General features: G+C 39.3%; 2 protein-coding genes across 3 annotated transcripts in view; one reads left to right on the top strand and one right to left on the bottom strand.

The window, feature by feature from the left end:
* The window catches only part of FAM227B (family with sequence similarity 227 member B), a 97,359-nt gene that overhangs the window by 34,985 nt on the left and 42,984 nt on the right, over positions 1 to 19,390 (bottom strand). The window lies entirely within an intron of this gene.
* The window catches only part of FGF7 (fibroblast growth factor 7), a 30,668-nt gene continuing 23,634 nt past the window's right edge, over positions 12,357 to 19,390 (top strand). The window contains exons 1-2 of one of the 2 annotated variants that reach the window (XM_058156539.1): positions 12,357 to 12,588; positions 13,143 to 13,767. In XM_058156539.1, the coding sequence (XP_058012522.1) occupies positions 13,482 to 13,767 (286 nt within the window). In that variant the 5' untranslated portion in view covers positions 12,357 to 12,588; positions 13,143 to 13,481. Of the gene's footprint in view, positions 12,678 to 13,142; positions 13,768 to 19,390 lie in introns of both variants that reach the window. The other variant, XM_058156540.1, reaches the window with a different exon arrangement.

The following is a 19,390-nucleotide window of genomic DNA, read 5'->3' as shown; positions in this document are numbered from 1 at the left end:
ATATCTGTTAATAAGACCCTCTGTGAAATCAGTTAGCCTATACCATTAGCACACTTCTAAAAACAGTGGATAAAAACGTTTCAAATTACCAGCGGTTGCATCATTATGGATTATTGTTTTAGCATTGCTAGCTCTCTCTAAATATGATGTTGCTCCCCGTGGAATACTGATTAAAATAGGAACCAGATGTGCTTTCCATGACCAGATTGGAAAAAAAGATAAACAACTATAGAAAATCAATTCCAATAAAGAGGGATGCCCTGAGGGTGTTTCTCAAAAAAAAACGTGAGGTGGTTTGGGTGGCAGGGGTGGCTACGTAGTAAACGTATTTCAGAAGGGTGGAGCAGGCGGTGGAAATAAGCTAAAAGGAAAATCTTCCCTCCTGCTGTTGTTTTTTTAAAAAGGAGGTGGGGGCTGCTAAGACCACCAGGGAACATATTCTGATTGTAATCTAAGAGCCAAATTAGCTACATCTTAAACATAGATGCCCCTATAATGGATGTTAAGAGAAGACGGCCAACAATCTACCTACCTCATCAAGAACAGTTTCAAGATTTGGAACTTCAAAGTTAAAAAAACTGATCCAAAGTTGATATTCTGCTATTTATCTAGGAGAGCAGCAAATCTCTGGCTAGAAACTATGCACTGCAAGCTGGTCATTTCCAAGGTATGGCTCTCAGGGATAGAAAGCAACACCTAATGAAACAGGTAAACGTTAGAAGAGTTTAAGGGGCATTTCGGATTATAATCCACACACCATTCTCAGACAGAAGTCACCTGCAGAGAACCAGAAAGATGCTGAAGGAAGGTCTAAGATGTTTAATCGCAGAGGTTCAAAACATGTTGTTTTGAACAAGAAAATAGATTTGGATGATGCAGTTGATCAGTCCAGGCGAGAAAGCTTAATTTTGTTGCACGAGTTTGGAAAAAGCCCTCTACTACACCAAAAGATATGCTCCATCAGACAAAAGGTTCTAAGCTTACAAACCCAGCTTGAACAAGGGCAGCATGTAGACATTTTCTCTGACTTTAAAAAAATAAAAAGGGTTTCTGGATTCAACAGACTATGAATTTTGAATGTCCAAAATTTCCGGTCATTGTTTAAAAAAAAATCACATTGTTTTATTGGTCCTGCCTGCCTTTCTACTCTATTAAGCACGCCAGAGCATGTATTTTGTATTATATCCATCACAGGAATACCATTATTTCTGCACTCACAGCTTACTATTGATGTGTTTGCTGAATGGATGGAATTGTCCTCCATCCATGGTTTGTGTTTCTAAGACCAATTCTTGCCTTGCGAAGACGACGACGAAGAGAAAAAAGAAAAACTTTGATCTGAGCCCTTCGTTCCATTGGAAATGCATGTGCTTCCAATTGCTTCCCTGATTTGGAATAATTTATAAACGATCGTTTTAGATACCCTATCTCAAAATGCTGGCAACGAATTGGAAGGCCACCATTTCTTTTCAACAACGCACCACTCAGGGGTCAAAGGCTAAGGCAAGTTTTTTCTGCAGCTGCTCTATGACTCACAATGATCTTTGATTCTAATGAATCACAAAAAGATTCCCTTTAGCTCAGGGGTCTGCAACCTTGGCAACTTTAAGACTTATGGACTTCAACACCCAGAGTTGAAATCCATAAGTCTTAAAGTTGCCAAGGTTGCAGACTCCTGCTTTAGTTGGTCAGAGTAAAAACATTTTGGGGAATGCAAGGGCTGTGGGGGGCAGGGCGGGTGTGATGCAATGATTTCCAATAAATGGAACAATGTGATATACAATGATAGATAGAGCATCTGCTGTGGCAGTGGCAATGATGGTGGGATTCTTGCCAATGTCATGACTTGGGTGCTTGCATCAGATGTTATGATGTAAGGGCATAATTGCGGCATTTGTGGGATGAGCTTTGTTCTAAACTTCACACATAATCCTGAGGTTATTTTTGAAAACCTTTCAAAAGTCAGTTCAAATCTGCAATGAGATCCAGGGCAGGGGGAGGGGAGGAAGGAAAGAGAAATGATTCTGCCCAGTTTTGACTGATTCCTCCGAAGAAAAAGAAGACACCCCCCGCCAAATAGGAGGGATTGTAATGCTCAATAGGGAAAAAATAATAATAGCTCTCTATTTCTGCCTTAACTGAATACTTCATTTTGTTTCAGTTTTACAATTTATATCCTGTCTCTCTTTGCCTTAAGATTCCCAGTGGAATCTGTTTCCAATCCTGCCTCTATACTACTAAAATAAAAATATGACCAGCTCAATAAGGTAAAGTATTACATTTAACTAATGCAACCAAGCAAGTTAAAAGGCAACAAAATATTAATATTATGTTAATATTAATATTACAGACTGCATGACGTACTGTGACGAATCTTTCAAGGCAAAATGTACACATACTAAATTTCCTTAAAATAATTCTGCACGTGAAAAATACATATTCTTTGGTTTACTTGGTACTTAAGTCTGCCTTTTCCAGTAACCGTCTGAACTCAGAAACTAAGCAAATTACATGTTAAAAATCTCACTCCAAAATTTGAAAGTTTAAAAAAGAATCTCTCTACTATTTCAAGAAACATTTTTGTTCTGTAGTATATACACTGTTCTAGATATATTACACACACACAAACACATACATATATACACAAATGGTTTTTGTTTTCCTCCTTATGTTAATAATCACCTAGAGAATGTTTGCTATTAAGCAGTATAGAACACAGCAAGTAAACATGCACAAGGATTCCATTAGGTGACTCGAGATACGTTTCAAAGTTTCACTCATGCATTCTTAGCACAAGCTTAACTATAAGGCTATATTCTTCCAGCAAAAACTATTGTAATTAACTAGGTGGAATTGCTAATATTCTGGACTGGGAATATGAGAGTTTCAGTTCTGTTCGTTCTCACATCTGTGTTGTTCGTGTTTATTACGGCCTGGGCAAGATGGTACGAGATGCTGTGTGGTGCATTTGCAGGGGAAGTCCAAAAATTGAGATTGTGGTTGTGTGACCTCTCAAAGCCCTGCCACTTTGTATGTGCATTGTGATGGGGAGAAGCTTCAATTGTGTAGCTGTGGCCACCATTGTCTTGACTGTTTTTAATCGTCCTCCCCCACCTGTCCAGTGACCTTGAGTGCTGCACAACCCGTCTTGCATTACTTTTTCCTCAAGATCCACAAGGGCTGTAAACAGGAGGGAAGGCAGGAGTTTGCGTTCTCCAAAGTCAATGACGGGACAGGTTAAATCGTAAAACGGAGTGTTCTTAACGTGCATTTGTATTTTATAAAAATTAAGACAAATGCGGTTACCGTATGCAATCGCATGTTGGATTAATTTCTTCCTTTAACTGTGTTAAAAATGACAACGAGGCAGCGATATTTGCCTACAACAGTGGGTTTTGGACTGTGTATCTTCTAGACCTGTGATGGCGAACCTATGGCATGCAGAGCCCTCTCTCTGGGCATGCCAGCCATTGCCCAGCCCAGTTCCATCATGCATGTATGCCTCCCACCGGCAAGTTGGTCTTCGGGTCTCTGCTACACATTGGGCCTTCCCCAATCTCCGCAGTTTCTCCCCCCCAGTCCGCACTAGCTTTCTCCTACATTTTTGCTGTGCCTTCCCCAATCTCCACAGGTTCCACTCTCCGCAGGTGCCTCTCCATGGCAGAAATGCAGGAGAAAGCTAGAGCACGCTGGGGCGAGAAACTGGGGAAGACACGGGAGGCAAAAATGCAGGTGAACCAACCTGGAAGCCAAAACAGGCTCGGGCACATCTGCTGGGGGGGGCGCATGCGCAGGGAACACGCACGCATGTATGAGGTCAGGGCACATGCACGGGGGGGTGCTTGCATTGAAGTTTGGGGATTGGGGCACGTGCGCATGCATTCGCGCGCGTGTGCGCTTTGGGCACTCGGCACCAAAAAGGTTAACCATCACTGTTCTAGACCCCAGGGATGCCTCATGCAGGCCACAACTGGGCCATCTGCCTTTCACAAAAAGTATAAATCACAGGCAGGAATTCGGTGACATCAGCCATCCCCAAAGGAAGCCTTCATTCAGAACTTGGAGTCTTTGTTGGAAAGCATATTTCCCTTATACCAGAGGCCTTCAAACTTGGCAGCTTTAAGACTTGTGGACTTCAACTCCCAGAATTCTCCACCACAATAGCTGGAGTTGAAGTCCACAAGTCTTAAAGCTGCTAAATTTGAAGACCTCTGCCTTATACGGTTCATCTGGGCAGAGGGGAGTCAGATTTGCTATGGAGGATCCAGCAGAAGGACTCCTGGATAGATCCCTCACCTCTTGGTTGTAAAAATGTCCTAACTACAAAAGAGGAAAAGAGAAACTTGTTTTACCCCGTTTTAACCCACGAAATAAACTGGGCGGTATATACATATGGAATTGTTAACTTCTGTTTTTATAAAATACTCTTATTTAGCCACACGAAGCAAGAAAAGGAAAAAAAAGAAGAAGGAGAAAAAACAACAACATTGCTTGGTTTCATTTGTCAAGGAAGGGTGAGGACACAAAAGAGGGAAGATTAACAAACCGATTCTAGTGAAAATTAAAACTGGCACATGACTGCCGTGAAGTCTGCCAATGAAGCCTGCCTTAATTCTTCAGCTTTCCTGAAACATGGTATGGAAAAAGGGCCTTGAGTTCATCTGGTAAGTTTAACAAGAATCTGCTCAGGAACTTAAGGTTTCCTTTCGAGACCAAACATCTTGCTAAGTTCTTTGCCGAAATGTTCAGTGGATGTCAAGCAGGAGCATGAAATTCCAGGACGTAAAAAAAAAAATAATCTAAGAATCTGGCGAATGATATACCAAGTTAATTTAGTTTTGGAAGGGTCGGTATTTTTAATTTTGACTGAAGAGTAATCTATACGGAAAAGAAGACGAACTAAGCAAAGAATAATAACAAGGCTGTGGAAGGAAAAACGAAGAGAAAGCAACGTCACCATTGACCAGACTTGCCCCAAAATTATTCCTAGTCCCCATGTATCATGAGAGGTAATGGGAGTAAATCTATTGTGCTTAACTTGATGAATATTGTCTTCCCATATTTTATAAAATGGTGATTCCTGTCTCTGAAGATTTATTATTCTAAGATTATTGGTGGGGGGGTTTCTCTTTTTTTTTTTTTATTGTGCCTTTCAATCCCATTTTGACTCCTGATAAGTACAGAATACAGAATACCAAAATTAGAAGGGATCTTGGAGGTCTTCCAATCCATCCCCCCACCCCACCGCTCAGGCAGGAAGCCCTATACCATTTCAGACAAACAATTGTCTGGTCTCTTCTTAAAGTCCCATGGTTAACCCACTGTCTCCTTCCTAGAGCTGAGAGGGACCTGTCTCAAGGTCACACAGCCAGTTGGCTGTGCGCCTAAAACAGGACTAGAACTCACAATCTTCTGGTTTCTATCCTGATGACTTAATCTGCTGCCTAGCTCAGGAAAGCAATCCCCTCATTAAAGTAAAGATAAAGGTTCCCCTCGCACATATGTGCTAGTCGTTCCTGACTTTAGGGGGCGGTGCTCATCTCCATTTCGAAGTCGAAGAGCCAGCACTGTCCAAAGACGTCTCCGTGGTCATGTGGCCGGCATGACTCAATGCCAAAGGTGCATGAAATGTTGTTACCTTCCCACCAAAGGTGGTCCCTATTTTTCTACTTGCATTTTTTAAAATTGCTTTCGAACTGCTAGGTTGGCAGAAGCTGGGACAAGTCATGGGAGCTCACCCTGTTACATGGCGCTAGGGATTCGAACCGCCGAACTGCCGACCTTTCGATCCACAAGCTCAGCATCTTAGCCGCTGAGCCACCCCGTCCTTAGAATCCCCCTCATTAATTTCATGAAATAATACAGAAACATTTTCCACCAAGAGGGTGCCTCTTTTTTTTTTTTCAACCACCAAAATATGGTAAAACAATCCTTTCATGCTTTCAAACATTTTAAGGAAATAATGTATTTTTTTAATTTCTTTTTTATTTGCATTTATATCCCGCCCTTCTCCGAAGACTCAGGGCGGCTTACACTATGTTAAGCAATAGTCTTCATCCATTTGTATATTATATACAACAATCTGGGTCCTCATTTTACCTACCTTATAATGGATGGAAGGCTGAGTCAACCTTGGGCCTGGTGGGGCTTGAACCTGCAGTAATTGCAAGCAGCTGTGTTAATAACAGACTGTCTTAGCAGTCTGAGCCACCAGAGGCCCCTGGTATTGGGTAATATATATGGTGATCTAATCAGGGTTGTACAAACAACACTTTTCAATGCAGCGGTTAGATAGAGGTAGAAAGAAAATCTCCTGATTTCTGGTTTGGGGGTGATGAGTCCTCAGTCTTGACACCTGGCAATTATATGGACAGCTCCATAGTTTTCTAAGCAACATTTTGGGAAGGAATTTGACATCACTTTCTTTTCCAGGGATGAAATAGCTCAACTATTGGATTACCTAAATCCAAAATATCCTTCAGATCAACAGGGGGCTTCCCCTGTTTGAATGTGCAATAAAAGCAAAAAGATCCTTGAACATTATTCGTTTTGATAAATAAATATGAAGTTATGAAAATGGTATATGAGCGATATCCAATATACAGTTTTAACTTCCTCTTTATCAATACAATGTTAAACAGCTGAAAAAGAGAACCAGAAAACTAACAATCGGGACATTGTTCAGTCTCATCATTATTATGTGGTCCAGTATTATCATAAAAGTCATTCATCCTACAGTAGTTACAATTCTGTAATTATTTTGTTTCCAGTTAATCAATATTGATTCTCCATTCCAAACCTTATTGCTGGTATCCTTAAGATTTATACTGACTGTTTCCCTATAACTATCATTAAGTGTTGTACCTTATGATTCTTGACGAATGTATATTTTATTTTATGTACACTGAGAGTGTATGCACCAAGACAAATTCCTTATGTGTCCAATCACACTTGGCCAATAAAAAATTCAATGCAATGCAATGCAATGCAATGCAATGCAATGCAATGCAATGCTATTCTATTCTATTCTATTCTATTCTATTCTATTCTATTCTATTCTATAAAAAAATAAATAAAGGGGAGGCGCAACCTGTCATGACTGGATATGTATTTTTTCCTAAATCTAAAACAATATTATGGCAATTTATTAAGAGTTTTGCTTATTTTGAAAAAAAAATACTGGGACTGAAAAGTTATGTAATTTAAAAATTAGCAGGTTATGATGTACAAATAATGGTGGAATAGAAGTCTAGTAAAAAAGATTAAAAAATAAATACTCTTTATGGAAGTCCACTCTTTAGTGAGATCTAATACAAATAGAATCAAATGAAGTAATTGTCCCCCTGATAAGATAGTTTCAAATTTGGGATGTTCCTTCCCATTTCTGCAGGCAATATAAAATCCTTCTACTGATTCTTGATTTTTTTTTTTTTAGAGTTTAGGCAATAGCTTTCAATCTTCTGCTGTATCATTAACATTTTGTCCAGAATTTCCAATGGGAGGAACTGGAATAAGAAATTAAATTTTAAAAGGACTGTCAAGATTATTCATTAAGAGTGATTAGTCTTTTGATGTCTGGCTTGCTAAAATTCTAAGAGGTAATTAGAAATTTAAAGCAGAAAAATCCCTGATCAATCTGAACACGCTATTAAATATTAATAGTCCAGTAATTTGGATTTGAAGGCAAAAAGTCACTTTGGAGAACGTGAGAATGCATATCTCCTACAAACAGATCCTTTCCCAAAAACATCACCTGGAAATATTTTAAATTTATTAAATAAATAAATAAATAAAATTACAAACTGGAAACATTGGCCCACATCAACTCGTAGTATATAATTTTAGGCTGCTGTGACGTGCAAGTTGACACAATTAAATATTAGCCAAGCACAAATAGTTTCTCCTTTAAAGTTACATTACGAATTGCAGCATTCAGATTTGTAAGCTTCAAGGTATCTACCACTAAGAAATATAAAAAGCAATCACAGATGCCTCTAAGTTTATGGGCAGTAATTATTGTAAAATGTACCTTCATTTGTTTCCCCCCCCCACAGGTGTACAGTTTATTCATCATTAAAATCTGCTGCTTCGTTGATCCATGTGAGATTCAGATAAGATTAATTCAAGATGCAATTAAAATCCAGGGCCAAAATTAATTTTTTAAAACATTTCAGCTATTTTTTTTATGTCAGTAGAATGCTTAAAGAATTACAAGAATTCTACCTTAGCAATGGCATGTCACAGGATCAAAACATTTAGTGCATACTTAGTATATTTATACCAAGCATATAGTAATATATACTAACATATACGAAATATATTTAGTATGCAGAATATATTCACTTTTCTGATCCCGTTTAATCATTCCTCAAGAAAATGTATATACCGTAATGGGCACATACATAATGGGCGCATATAAAAAGTATATAATTTGGAAGGCATAACTATGGATGCTGTATTTATCATTTTCCCACTTATGATTTTTCTCTGCACTGAATGTATAATTCCTCACTCCCAAGTGGACACACCTTAGAAATGATGGACGTCTTGCTAATACAGTGGACTGCATATTCAGTGCTGCAGAATATGAATCAAGGATTATTTTAGCCAAGGCTTTTTTTAAAAAAAACCTAAGCTAGAAAAGCCCTGGAAATAATTCACTACGCAATTTACCAAAATGATTTCTTTTCCAGAGCTGAAGAAAAATATGAAAAACATTTTCTAAAAGCTTGAGTATTTCCAGATTTCTGGAACTGAAGCAAAGTATCAGGTAAAGTAGGGTAACTTATATTGGATATGTGAGCAAACAAGTTAGTTATGCAGAGATGACCCAAAAAATGGATAAACTTTAAATATTAGAAAATGTTAATTCGTGACCACCAAGCCCATCTTCTAAGAGATGCTGCAGACGTGTGAGTGGGAAGCCCCTTGTGAAATAAGTAAAAGTGATGGCAGGATACCTACGGACTCAATAGTTTGTATATGTTGTTTCCTGATTGCTTATTTGTAGCCTACAATTATCATTAAGTGTTGTATCATTAAGTGTTAAATTTGTACCCTATGACTATCATTAAGTGCTCTAAGTGTTGTACCTTGATATCTTGTCTTTTATGTACACTGAGAACATATGCACCAAGATATATTCCTGTGTGGTCCAATCACATTTGGCCAATAAAATTCTATTCTGTTCTATTCTATTCTATTCTATAGATCATGCAATATGGCTAACATATACAAGACTCCTTCCTTGTCCTATTTTCCCCACAAGAACAACCTTGTGAGATGGGTTGGGCTGAGAGATAGTAACCGGCCCAAGGTCATCATCTGGCTGGGCATTCATGCCTAAGGTAGAATTAGAACTCACAGGCTCCTGGTTGCTAGGCTAGTGCACTAACCATCAAACCAAACCGACTCTCTATGTACATATAAGCACGTATGTGCTTAAAACAACACAACCGGTGAAACAGTTGGCACCAGAGGTGGTATTCAGCAGGTTCTGACCAGTTCAGGAGAACCGGTAGCGGAAATTCTGAGTAGTTCAGAGAACCGGTAAATACCACCTCTGACTGGCCCCGCCCCCATCTATTCTCTGCCTCCCAAGTCCCAGCTGATCAGGAGGAAATGGGGATTTTGCAGTAACCTTCCCCTGGAGTGGAGAGGAAATAGAGATTTTACAATATCCTTCCCCTGCCATGCCCACCAAGCCATGCCACGCATACCAGGCCATGCCCACAGAACCGGTTGTAAAAAATTTTGAATCCTACCACTGGTTGGCACATAATAGCTGCTACTGAAAAAGGTCACACAGTCAAATTACAGGTGCAGGAAAACCAAATATGATGCGTACCTATGGATGTTGTATTTATCATTTTCCCATTTGTGATTTTCTCTGCACTGTATGTATTACTATACTGTACTAATCATACTAACGTATGTACAACAGTACTGTTCTAATCATATTAACTATATGGGCTTTGGAAGGAGAGCCAGTTTGAAGTAGTGGTTAAGGTATCAGGCTAGAAATTGGGAGTTACAGTAGTGCCTTAAGGTCAAAGCAAGCTGGGTGACCTTGGGCCAGTCATTCTCTGACAGCCCTAGGAAGGAGGCAATGGCTAACCATTTCTGAAAAACCATGCAGAGAAAATGGTAAGGTTCTGACAGCTTCAGTCTTCCGAGAACTGGACACAAAAAGGGGGAAAAAATCATTCTAACCAAAACTACTTGGTTTTGGAAGGACATGGAATCAATTTTAAAAATCTCAGGTCCCAATTATGCGATCTTGAGCAGCCATTGTAGCATATTGAAACTATAATGGGGTTGACTGGTCAATGACTTGATCCCGTTACAAAGTAATAGCTACATTTTTGTGCACTTCTTGAAACAATGAGCTATAAAAACGAATGCAGAAAGAAAGCTTTGCGATGAAAGTGAAAATCCCACCATGCTTGAGTTTTGACAAAGAAGGCTGATACAGTTCCTCACCAATGTGAAAGCAACCATTTTACAACTGTGACCTAAACTATTTGCAGTTGTCTGGGAGGGTCCTTCATTCTCCAGTTATACATAGGCTTTCCTTAATCTTCTCCTTCCTTAGTCTCCTCCACAAACAAACCCTCCCTTCAAGCTACAAGCTTTGAGGTTAACTCTTAATGCAGTCATTTGGTACCTGTGATACGGTTAACCAGACAGGTCTTGTCTGTCTGTCACGAGTTTGGTGTTCCATAAAAGGATCTCACATGAGGATCTATTTAATCAAAGCTGAACCTGAGTTTCACAGATCAAAGAGCACTTAGGATACCAGCTATCAAGGCAAAGTCTAAAGAAACAAAAAATGACAGCCTCCTCTCACACCTGTCAGCCTGGTTCTTGTCATTTGTGTTTATTTATTTATTTAGAAAACATATAGCTTGATTTTCCCAAAATTAAAATCAACTCTAAAGAACTATTGAACCGAGAGAGATACTGTATTTTTCGGTGCATAAGAGGCACTCCCCACCCCAAAAAAGTGGGTGGAAATGTCTGCATCTTATACAGTGAATGTTGCCAAAGCCCCGCCCACCCGCCAGCCCCCACCCTTTGGTCTCTGCCTCCCAGCAATTTGCTTCCTTACAGCAAACAGCCTGGTCAGCTTCAGCATAGCCTGATTTAGCACGAGCAGCTGATTGGTAGTTGGACCTGCCTCCCGGAATATCGCCTATCAGCTGTTCCAGGGTGTGGGGATCGCTGCCACTGCCTAACCCCACTGCCTATCCCTGCCTCCTGGAATGAGGCGAAAATGGGACGCACGGAAGCCAAAAATGAGGCACGCAGAGGTGGCGATAGGCGGCAGTGGCGATGGGCAGCAACCGTGGCAATGGGCAGTGGCGATCCCCACAGACTGGAACAGCTGATTGGTAGTATTCCGGGAGGCCAGTCCAACCGCAGATCAGCTGCTCGTGCTAAATCAGGCTGTGCTGAAGCTGACCACACTGTTTGCTGCAAGGAGACAAATTGCTGGGAGGCAGAGGCAGATTTTTTTTTCTTGTTTTCCTCCCCAAAAGCTAGGTGCATCTTATAGTCTGGAGGGTCTGATAGTCTAAAAACTACAGTACATACCCTAGCCTATCAAAAGAGATCGTGCAATGCAATCAAGTCCATTTTTTTTGTCATGCATGACGAAGCGTTTATACCAGTGAAGTGAAGTTTTGCATCTGCTTCTAGATAAATACTAGAAATTCTCCTGAACGCTTGCATATGCTTTATTTTCAACTTTGGACAACGTTAGGAACACGTTTGTTAAAAGATCAGCCTCTATCTTTGCAGAGCTTAAACAAAACCAGAGGAGAATGTCTTGATCACTATTAATTTTAATACATTTGATGTTCTCACTTTATTTCTTTACCAAGTGATGGCCAGGACTGACAGTGGCCAAAGCTGACCGACATAGGCCAGATTAAGTCTTGCCAATTATTATAGCCAATGTGTACAATTTGGGGGGGGGGAGAAAGTCAGAATATTACTCGAATCAGCCCCTATGAAAGAAAGTTAAGTGCAGTCATCAGTTTGGAGAAAAATGTGCATGTGCTTCAGGAAAGGATCATGCTTTACGAAATAAATAGTCAATAACAGTAATGATAGTGTTGGTATTTAGGAATCAAAGGATTCAGGATTCTAGACTTGAGATCCATGGCATCAACCACGATCAGAGCTCCCTCTGATGACTACACAGCGTTCAATTTTCGTTCATGTATTCCACTGACAGCTGACTGGTTATGTCCTAATTGCTTCCAAGAGAGGTCAGCAAAGGTTTTCCTTTTTAAAAAAAAAATTAATTCTAAATAAGCTAAAGACAACACATGCACTCTCCCTCTCTCGCTCACTCGCTCTCTCTCTCTCCCGCGGCCATAAACACACACACAAACACACACACACACACAAGTGTATAGGCACACACCCTCTTGCGCATGTTGATTTATGGAAACAATTATGATCCGTCGCAGTCTTCTCTGAGCTAGGAAAGTTTGGAGCTACAGTAGAGCCTCTCATGTTGCAAAAGGCAAACGGCAGAAATGGAATACTTGTGTGTCCGGCTGTTATCAACAGGAGCAAGTAAGTCATCCGTCTTCTTTGAAACTTCTCCAAAGATTGCTCTTAGCTGCTAACAGTTTCCCATCCTCGTCATTTCTGGAATATCGGAGGTAACGCTCCTGACAGTTTCTTAGGAGCCAGCAGTAATAAATCTTTCTCTCTCTCTCTCTCTCTCTCTCTGTGTGTGTGTGTGTGGAGTGTGGAGTGAGTAAAAATAGGGAGAAATGTTATTCAGTTCTCCTGATAATTACAATTGGGTTACAGGAGCGAGCCTGTGTGAATTTCCTAACGTAATAAGACGCAATCAAATGATGGGGTGGGGGGTGTTGAAGTGTGGCTTTCTGCATCTAAAGTCTGGCAACTGAGCTGAGTTGTAAGGCACAGGGAGACGTGCAGAAGGAGAAGCCAGCCGAACAGGGGCTATCAACATTGAAGAGGCTATCGTGGAGTCCCAGACCATGGCTAACGTGTCTGCATAAACATTTTTTTCCCCTTCTTACTCTTTTATTCATTGCTTATGTAATGACCATAACTATTTATGCGTACCGATTCCCTAATAGATCTTTTGCTTTCAGCACGAGCAGTGAACACGCGTAGCGAAGGAAGTTACAGCAGCCGAGGGTACTGCAACCTGTTTCTTTGAAGGAAATCCCTGGACAGAGGATATTTAAAGGGCCGATTCTATATAGTAGAACCGATATTTGAAAACAAGTTTTGTTGTTTTCTGGGTGGTTTTTGTTTTTTTTTTTTTGGTCTGTTTGTTTGTTTGCAAGAGGAGGCACAATTGCTGGTTAAGTCACTTTACAAATCCAGGGAAAAAACACAGGACAGGTCAATGACCAAGGAACGCCGAGCTACTGAAGACGGATTTTTTTCATTATGTTGTTCGTGAGCACCCAGAACACTGCACTATAATGCACAAATGGATATTGACATGGATCCTGCCAACTTTGTTCTACAGATCCTATTTTTACATTATCTTCCTGGTGGGCGCTCTGTCCTTAGCTTGCAATGACATGAACCCAGAGCAAATGGCTACGAATGTGAACTGTTCCTCCCCAGAGCGACATACTAGAAGCTACGATTATATGGAAGGGGGGGACTTGAGAGTCAGAAGGCTGTTCTGCCGAACTCAATGGTACGTCAAGATCGACAAGAGGGGCAAAATCAAAGGAGGACGAGATCTGAACAGCAACTACAGTAAGTACCCCTTTTCCTGCAATGCGGACGGAAAACATCGTTTACTTTGCTCTGGGCAAAGTAAACGATGAGGATAGGAGATATTGGGCCACACTAGCAATTAAGCATTTTCCTATGAATCGTATGACAAGGGCATTTGGTCCTGATTTATTTAAAAGGCATCGTTTTAAATAATATGTTTCCTCTGTGTTACAGACCTGCTAATGTATTACTTGCAGCTGGTAACTATTAGCAGAGAAAGCCCAATATAACAAGTGAATTAAAGCTGGTATGTATTAAGTCTCAAATTGTACAGTTCGGATGGGATTTTAGGATTGAAATACAAGCTCCCTATAGATATTGGTCTGGAGTGTCTAATCAGTCGTATCAACACTTGACCGCAAGTCAAATTTTAAGAGGGGAAGAGGTCATGATAAACTACATATTGCAAAAAAAAAAATTATTATCCTGATAGTTTATTAAACTGAAATGGTCCACGAATATAATAAAAATGCAATGCTTTTTTGACAATCAACATTTTTTTCCATAGCTGAACATTGTTTTAAAATCTACAAGAGAACTGATAAATGAATCTTTTAAGTCCAACTTCCATTCCTTTTTTAAAAATTATTCATAAGTACTAATGATATGAGTCACGTTACAAATCTGATTTATGATGTGATACTGGTAAGAAAATCCTGAAATGCACTTTTAGTGTCTTGCTAAAATTAATAGTTTTACACCAAACTTGGGATAATTTATAAAAAATGAACGTAAAGGAAAAGTGTACAAGCGAAGCTTAGATCAATAATTCTTTTATTTATATTTAATATTGACTTGGGTGAGTCAAAAGTATACTCTATGCAGTTCTGCATCTAAAAAATTATGCCAATGGGCACAATTTATAACAGTCTATAATACCTGTCTTTTAGAACTGATTCTTATATTAGCTCAGGTCATTACTACATGGAATCAATTACTAGGAATAGATAAAATCTTAATATAAGAATCTAAAACCAAACTAAGCCATTTTTATCCAGCCCTTCTGCCATATCAAAATACATAAAAGTAACACAACTTGTATCTCTATTTTTGGCCCTCAATTCCTGCAATATTGAAAATAAGCTATTATCATATTTTATTTCTTCACTATTTACCTCCTATTTCTTTAGATGGATTTCTAGCACCTCACAGTGACCAATAATGATGCAAAATATACTGTACTTCAATCTCTGTGGGTCAAGTAAGCCCTTGGTTGGATCATATGGCTCTTTTAAAAAGTGTGCGCTCCTAAAATAACTGAGTCTTTTTATATGGGTTAAAAGATTGAAATTAAGGAAGCCAACAGATCAAATTGCAGGATAAAATGACCAGAATTAACAATTTATCATGTAATACGTCACAAATATAATATACATGAAGGTGTGCTGGTATGTATATCAGTCTGAAGTCAACGGAACTGTATTTATTTCAGCTGTATTTACTTTATAAAGTTTATTATTACTCTCCGTTGTATCTTGCCATATAGTTAAAACATACATTATTGTAAAAAATAAGTCCAGGATTAGATCAAAAGGGAGGACTCTACCTCCTCCAACTTTAGGAAAATATTCATTAAAATAAGTTGATTAACATAGTTATCCAAAACGTACTGGATCAATTATAGCAGTGCCAAAGTCTCATATTCAAAATCAGTGTTTTGAATCCAGAATTCTAAAACTTTAAAGTCCCTCTGAAGGACATAAAGACAGAGACTGTGAGGGAGAGAGATCCGGGAGGGAGGGGTTGCTCCCCACTAATGAAACTTGCCAAAAAATCTTTACCTGCATGAAGGTTTGACATGAGCTGGAATTCTGGATGGTGAAACTAGGGTCCTGGGTTTGAAGGCCCTCCTTTGGTGGGATTAATCTGGTACAGCCTTTTTTTTTTTTGTTGACGATTTGTAATTTCATTTTACTTCACCGAAGTCTAGTTGATTTCGGGTAATACGAGTTTACAGGTGTGAGAAGAGAATCAGATAATGTACGATTGATAAGAGTGTGAAATAAGAGATATATAGCGATGCTTCTCAGCTGCTCCCCACCCCTGGCTCCCCACTCTACTCCATGTCCCAAACCTAACCCAAACTGTACCTCTTAGTCTACCACTCTTATTAACGTTTCAGGGACTCCATAGTTACAAGCAAACGTCTGTACAATATTGGTATTCCAATATTATTCCTGGAAAAGGATGAGGATAGAAAAGGATGCTTAATTTGTCTTCGCTTTCTCTGCTCCTACCCTCAATCCTATCTTAAGACTCTCCCTTCTTGGTGTTCCAAAACATATTGTCTCTCTCTCTCCCTCTCTCCCTCTCTCTCTTTCTCTCTCTCTATCTCTCTCTCTCTCTCTGTGTGTGTGTGTGTACATATGTATAATCTCAACCTTATTCCTAAATAAGGACAGTGTAGAAAAGCAATGGAGCAACAAGCCCCTTAACTTACTTTTGTCTGCTCAGATAATGAACATCACTTTCCATTAAGACAGTCGCATTCTTGAATAACCTCTCTTCATCTCTCGGGACAAAGACACCCTACGTTTCATCTCCAGGGGCATTAAATGTATCCCACTATAGAGGGTGTCATGTGATTCCTACTCTGGTTTTCATGGTTCCACTGGGATTAATAATTAATAGAAATAAAGGCCACCCCTTTGGAGTATCTGACTTCTTTCCTTTGGTCAACAGAGTAGCCATAGGGTAGACATGTATCTCAGTAAAACCAGGATTTTTTTTTAGTTTTATTTTCTTGATAGATAATCAATATCTATCCGATATCTTCACTACTGCAATTACTTGTAGATTATTTAATAATCAAAGCTTATTTTATTTCTATTCTATAAACCAAATAATTCAGTTGCTTCATTGTTCAGAATCAGGCAACTGAATGGGGTTTCAGAAAGAGAATTATCCAGATTATTATTATATGAGATGCCATTATCACTACAGAGCCTCCTTGCCCATGTCTTTATTTAAATCTAAAAATACCTTACATAATTTTTACATTCAGAGCTTCCCTTGACCTATACATATATACAAAGACTCACTCCCTTGTCTAGGTGTTTCCTTTCCTAATTTCTTCTGCCTGTTCTATTAAACTTCAGCTGCTCTTCTTGATTTCTGTCTCTCAAATTCCTCCTTAAAGTCCACCCTATGGATAAGGGCACCACCTGGACATATTCCTGCAGTTTTCTTGGCAAGTTTTTGGAAGTAAGTGGTTGGAGGTAGGGTGTATTAATTCAGCTACTAGTACAACTTTCTCCAATTTGATTCTCTGCCGAGGAATTGGGATTACTGGTTCCAGCATTCCCACTGCCCATTTTTGCTGGAAATCCTGGAAACTATAACTTCAATATATCACGAGGATAACAAGTTGAAGTGACGTCAATATGTCATTAGCAGTTCTGCCCTGTCTGAGAGGTTCCCACAGTCCTGGAAGTACAGATTTCAAAACAAACCTGTTTCCTCTGTTATTGCTGGATGGACCAGATATATTTCTGTTCTCACTTAGAATCATTCAGTTGCTTATTTCCTCTAAGTTGGGGGTGTCCAACCATGTCACTTTTAAGAATTGTGGACTTCAGCTCCCAGAATTCCTCAGCCATTATGGGGAATTCTAAGAGTTGAAGTCCATAACTCTTAAAGGTGCCAAGGTTGAGCGCTCCTGTTCCAGGTCTTGTCCACACAGCTGCCCAGAGATTCCTGTAAGGCCAATGGAAGGTCCCACAACTCAGAAGGCTCTGTGTACAAACAGGTCTACAAAAAATGCTACCAACGTCAACTTTTATTTCCCTTCACTCAACATCTGAATTATAACAATATCCATTGAGTTTCCTCTTTAAAAAGTCAGCCCTTGAAAGGGAACTCAACCTGACCATTTCTTGTATTTTCAAACGAATGTTTATTTTCTAATATTGTAAGCTAGTCTAGCCAATATCCTGGGTGAAGGTCCTGTTGAATGTCTTGTTAAGGCATCCAGAGCAATATACCAAAACCAATTTGTCTGCTTCAACCGTGTGCTTTAAATGAACAGAGGCTGAAAGTGTGACATCATTGCTATCAACAGGCCTGGGTTTTCTCATGATTATAGTGACAGATCCCTAAAGCTGGAAACATGTGGGAGGTTTCTGTTTTCAGTTAGACTGGTATAAAGCAAATTGTAGGAATACAGAACAGGATGGTATTTATCCATAACAAAGTTGTGCCTTTTGGATTTCACACCCACATAAAAATGCATAGTTGAACCATTAATGTATAAAATGTGTGCGTGAGAGAAACTTTATCACATACACTTAGGTACTGCACAAAATAAATAGCAGACCTTAGCCAATCTTTTCTAACCTAGAATGTTTGAAATCGAAAAGAATCATCAGTGCTTGCTGCTAAAAGAAGAATGTCTAAAATGCACATCTCTTTCAGTAATTATTATACTCCTTTGATGTCCTAATAATATATATTCTACATATCTTTGTCTTTTTCCATTTATACAAAGTGGGTGTTTACTTCAACCCTCATAAATTACAGAAAAATGCAATCCTATGAGAAAATAATAGAAGAGCAAATGACATCATTGTATAGAACGAAATGACAGTGCTCTGCATTTGATTATATATACTTGATTTTAATGTTTTGTATTCTTTTGAACAATGAGAAAAAAATATATAAAATATTTGGCATAACTAAGCCACAGTTGTATCGCATTCAATTTTCACAAGCTTCATTTTTAATATGGACATTGTTAAGGTTTGAAAGGAGCAGTCCTGCTCCATTTTTCAATATTTCAAAAAGTCATTTAAAACACAATTGCTAGTATAAGTTTTGTTAATGAGAGACACAAAATCCTAGTCAATCAGGAATCATAGACACAACCTGACATGTAACATATGTGGTTGTGATGCCTGCACAAATGATAATCTACCAAGCTGGGACACAGCCAGCCCACTGAAAATACAGTAAAGTTTTGATTGATTGATCAGGACTGTAAGGTCATTGTCTAAAGTATGCAAAAGTAAACCTTAATACACTTGGAACACTTTGGGTTGAAAGAGAGTGACTGGCCCATGGTTACCCAGCTGCCTTTCATAGCTAAGGCGGGACTAGAACTCACAGCCTCCTGGTTTCTAGTGGTCTTAATCACTATCAAGTATGAAGTTAGGAAGCACTGACTGAATGGCTGGTCAAACTTTGGCTTCTATCTTAAGTCAGTTTTCTTATTTTTAATCTGTAAACTGGAGGTCTCCAAACGTGGCAACTTGAAGACTGGTGGACTTCAATATCCTGAATTCCCCCACCAGCGTGTCTTAAGTTCCCCAGTCTTAAAGTTGCCAAGTCTGGAGGTCCCTGCTGTAAACTATTGCGCATATACAGACAGTGTGTTCAGATTTGCAGAAAACTATTGCGATTGCCTTTATGCCATGAAGAGTTTGTGCCAGCTTCTGAACACTTAGGGGTCCAGAGAAATTTATCATTGGATCTAGATTTACCCACCGCTCTAAGCTTTGGCACACAACTGTAGCTAATGTAACAACTCAGTCTCATAATGGCCTTCACAGAGCAGCCAGGAGGATGTGGGATCTTGCATAAGAAAGCATAGCTCCAGCTACCTTTT

Source organism: Ahaetulla prasina, chromosome 13, assembly GCF_028640845.1.
Source record: "Ahaetulla prasina isolate Xishuangbanna chromosome 13, ASM2864084v1, whole genome shotgun sequence".
Lineage (NCBI taxonomy): Eukaryota > Metazoa > Chordata > Lepidosauria > Squamata > Colubridae > Ahaetulla > Ahaetulla prasina.
This window is presented reverse-complemented; position numbering and strand designations above follow the sequence as displayed.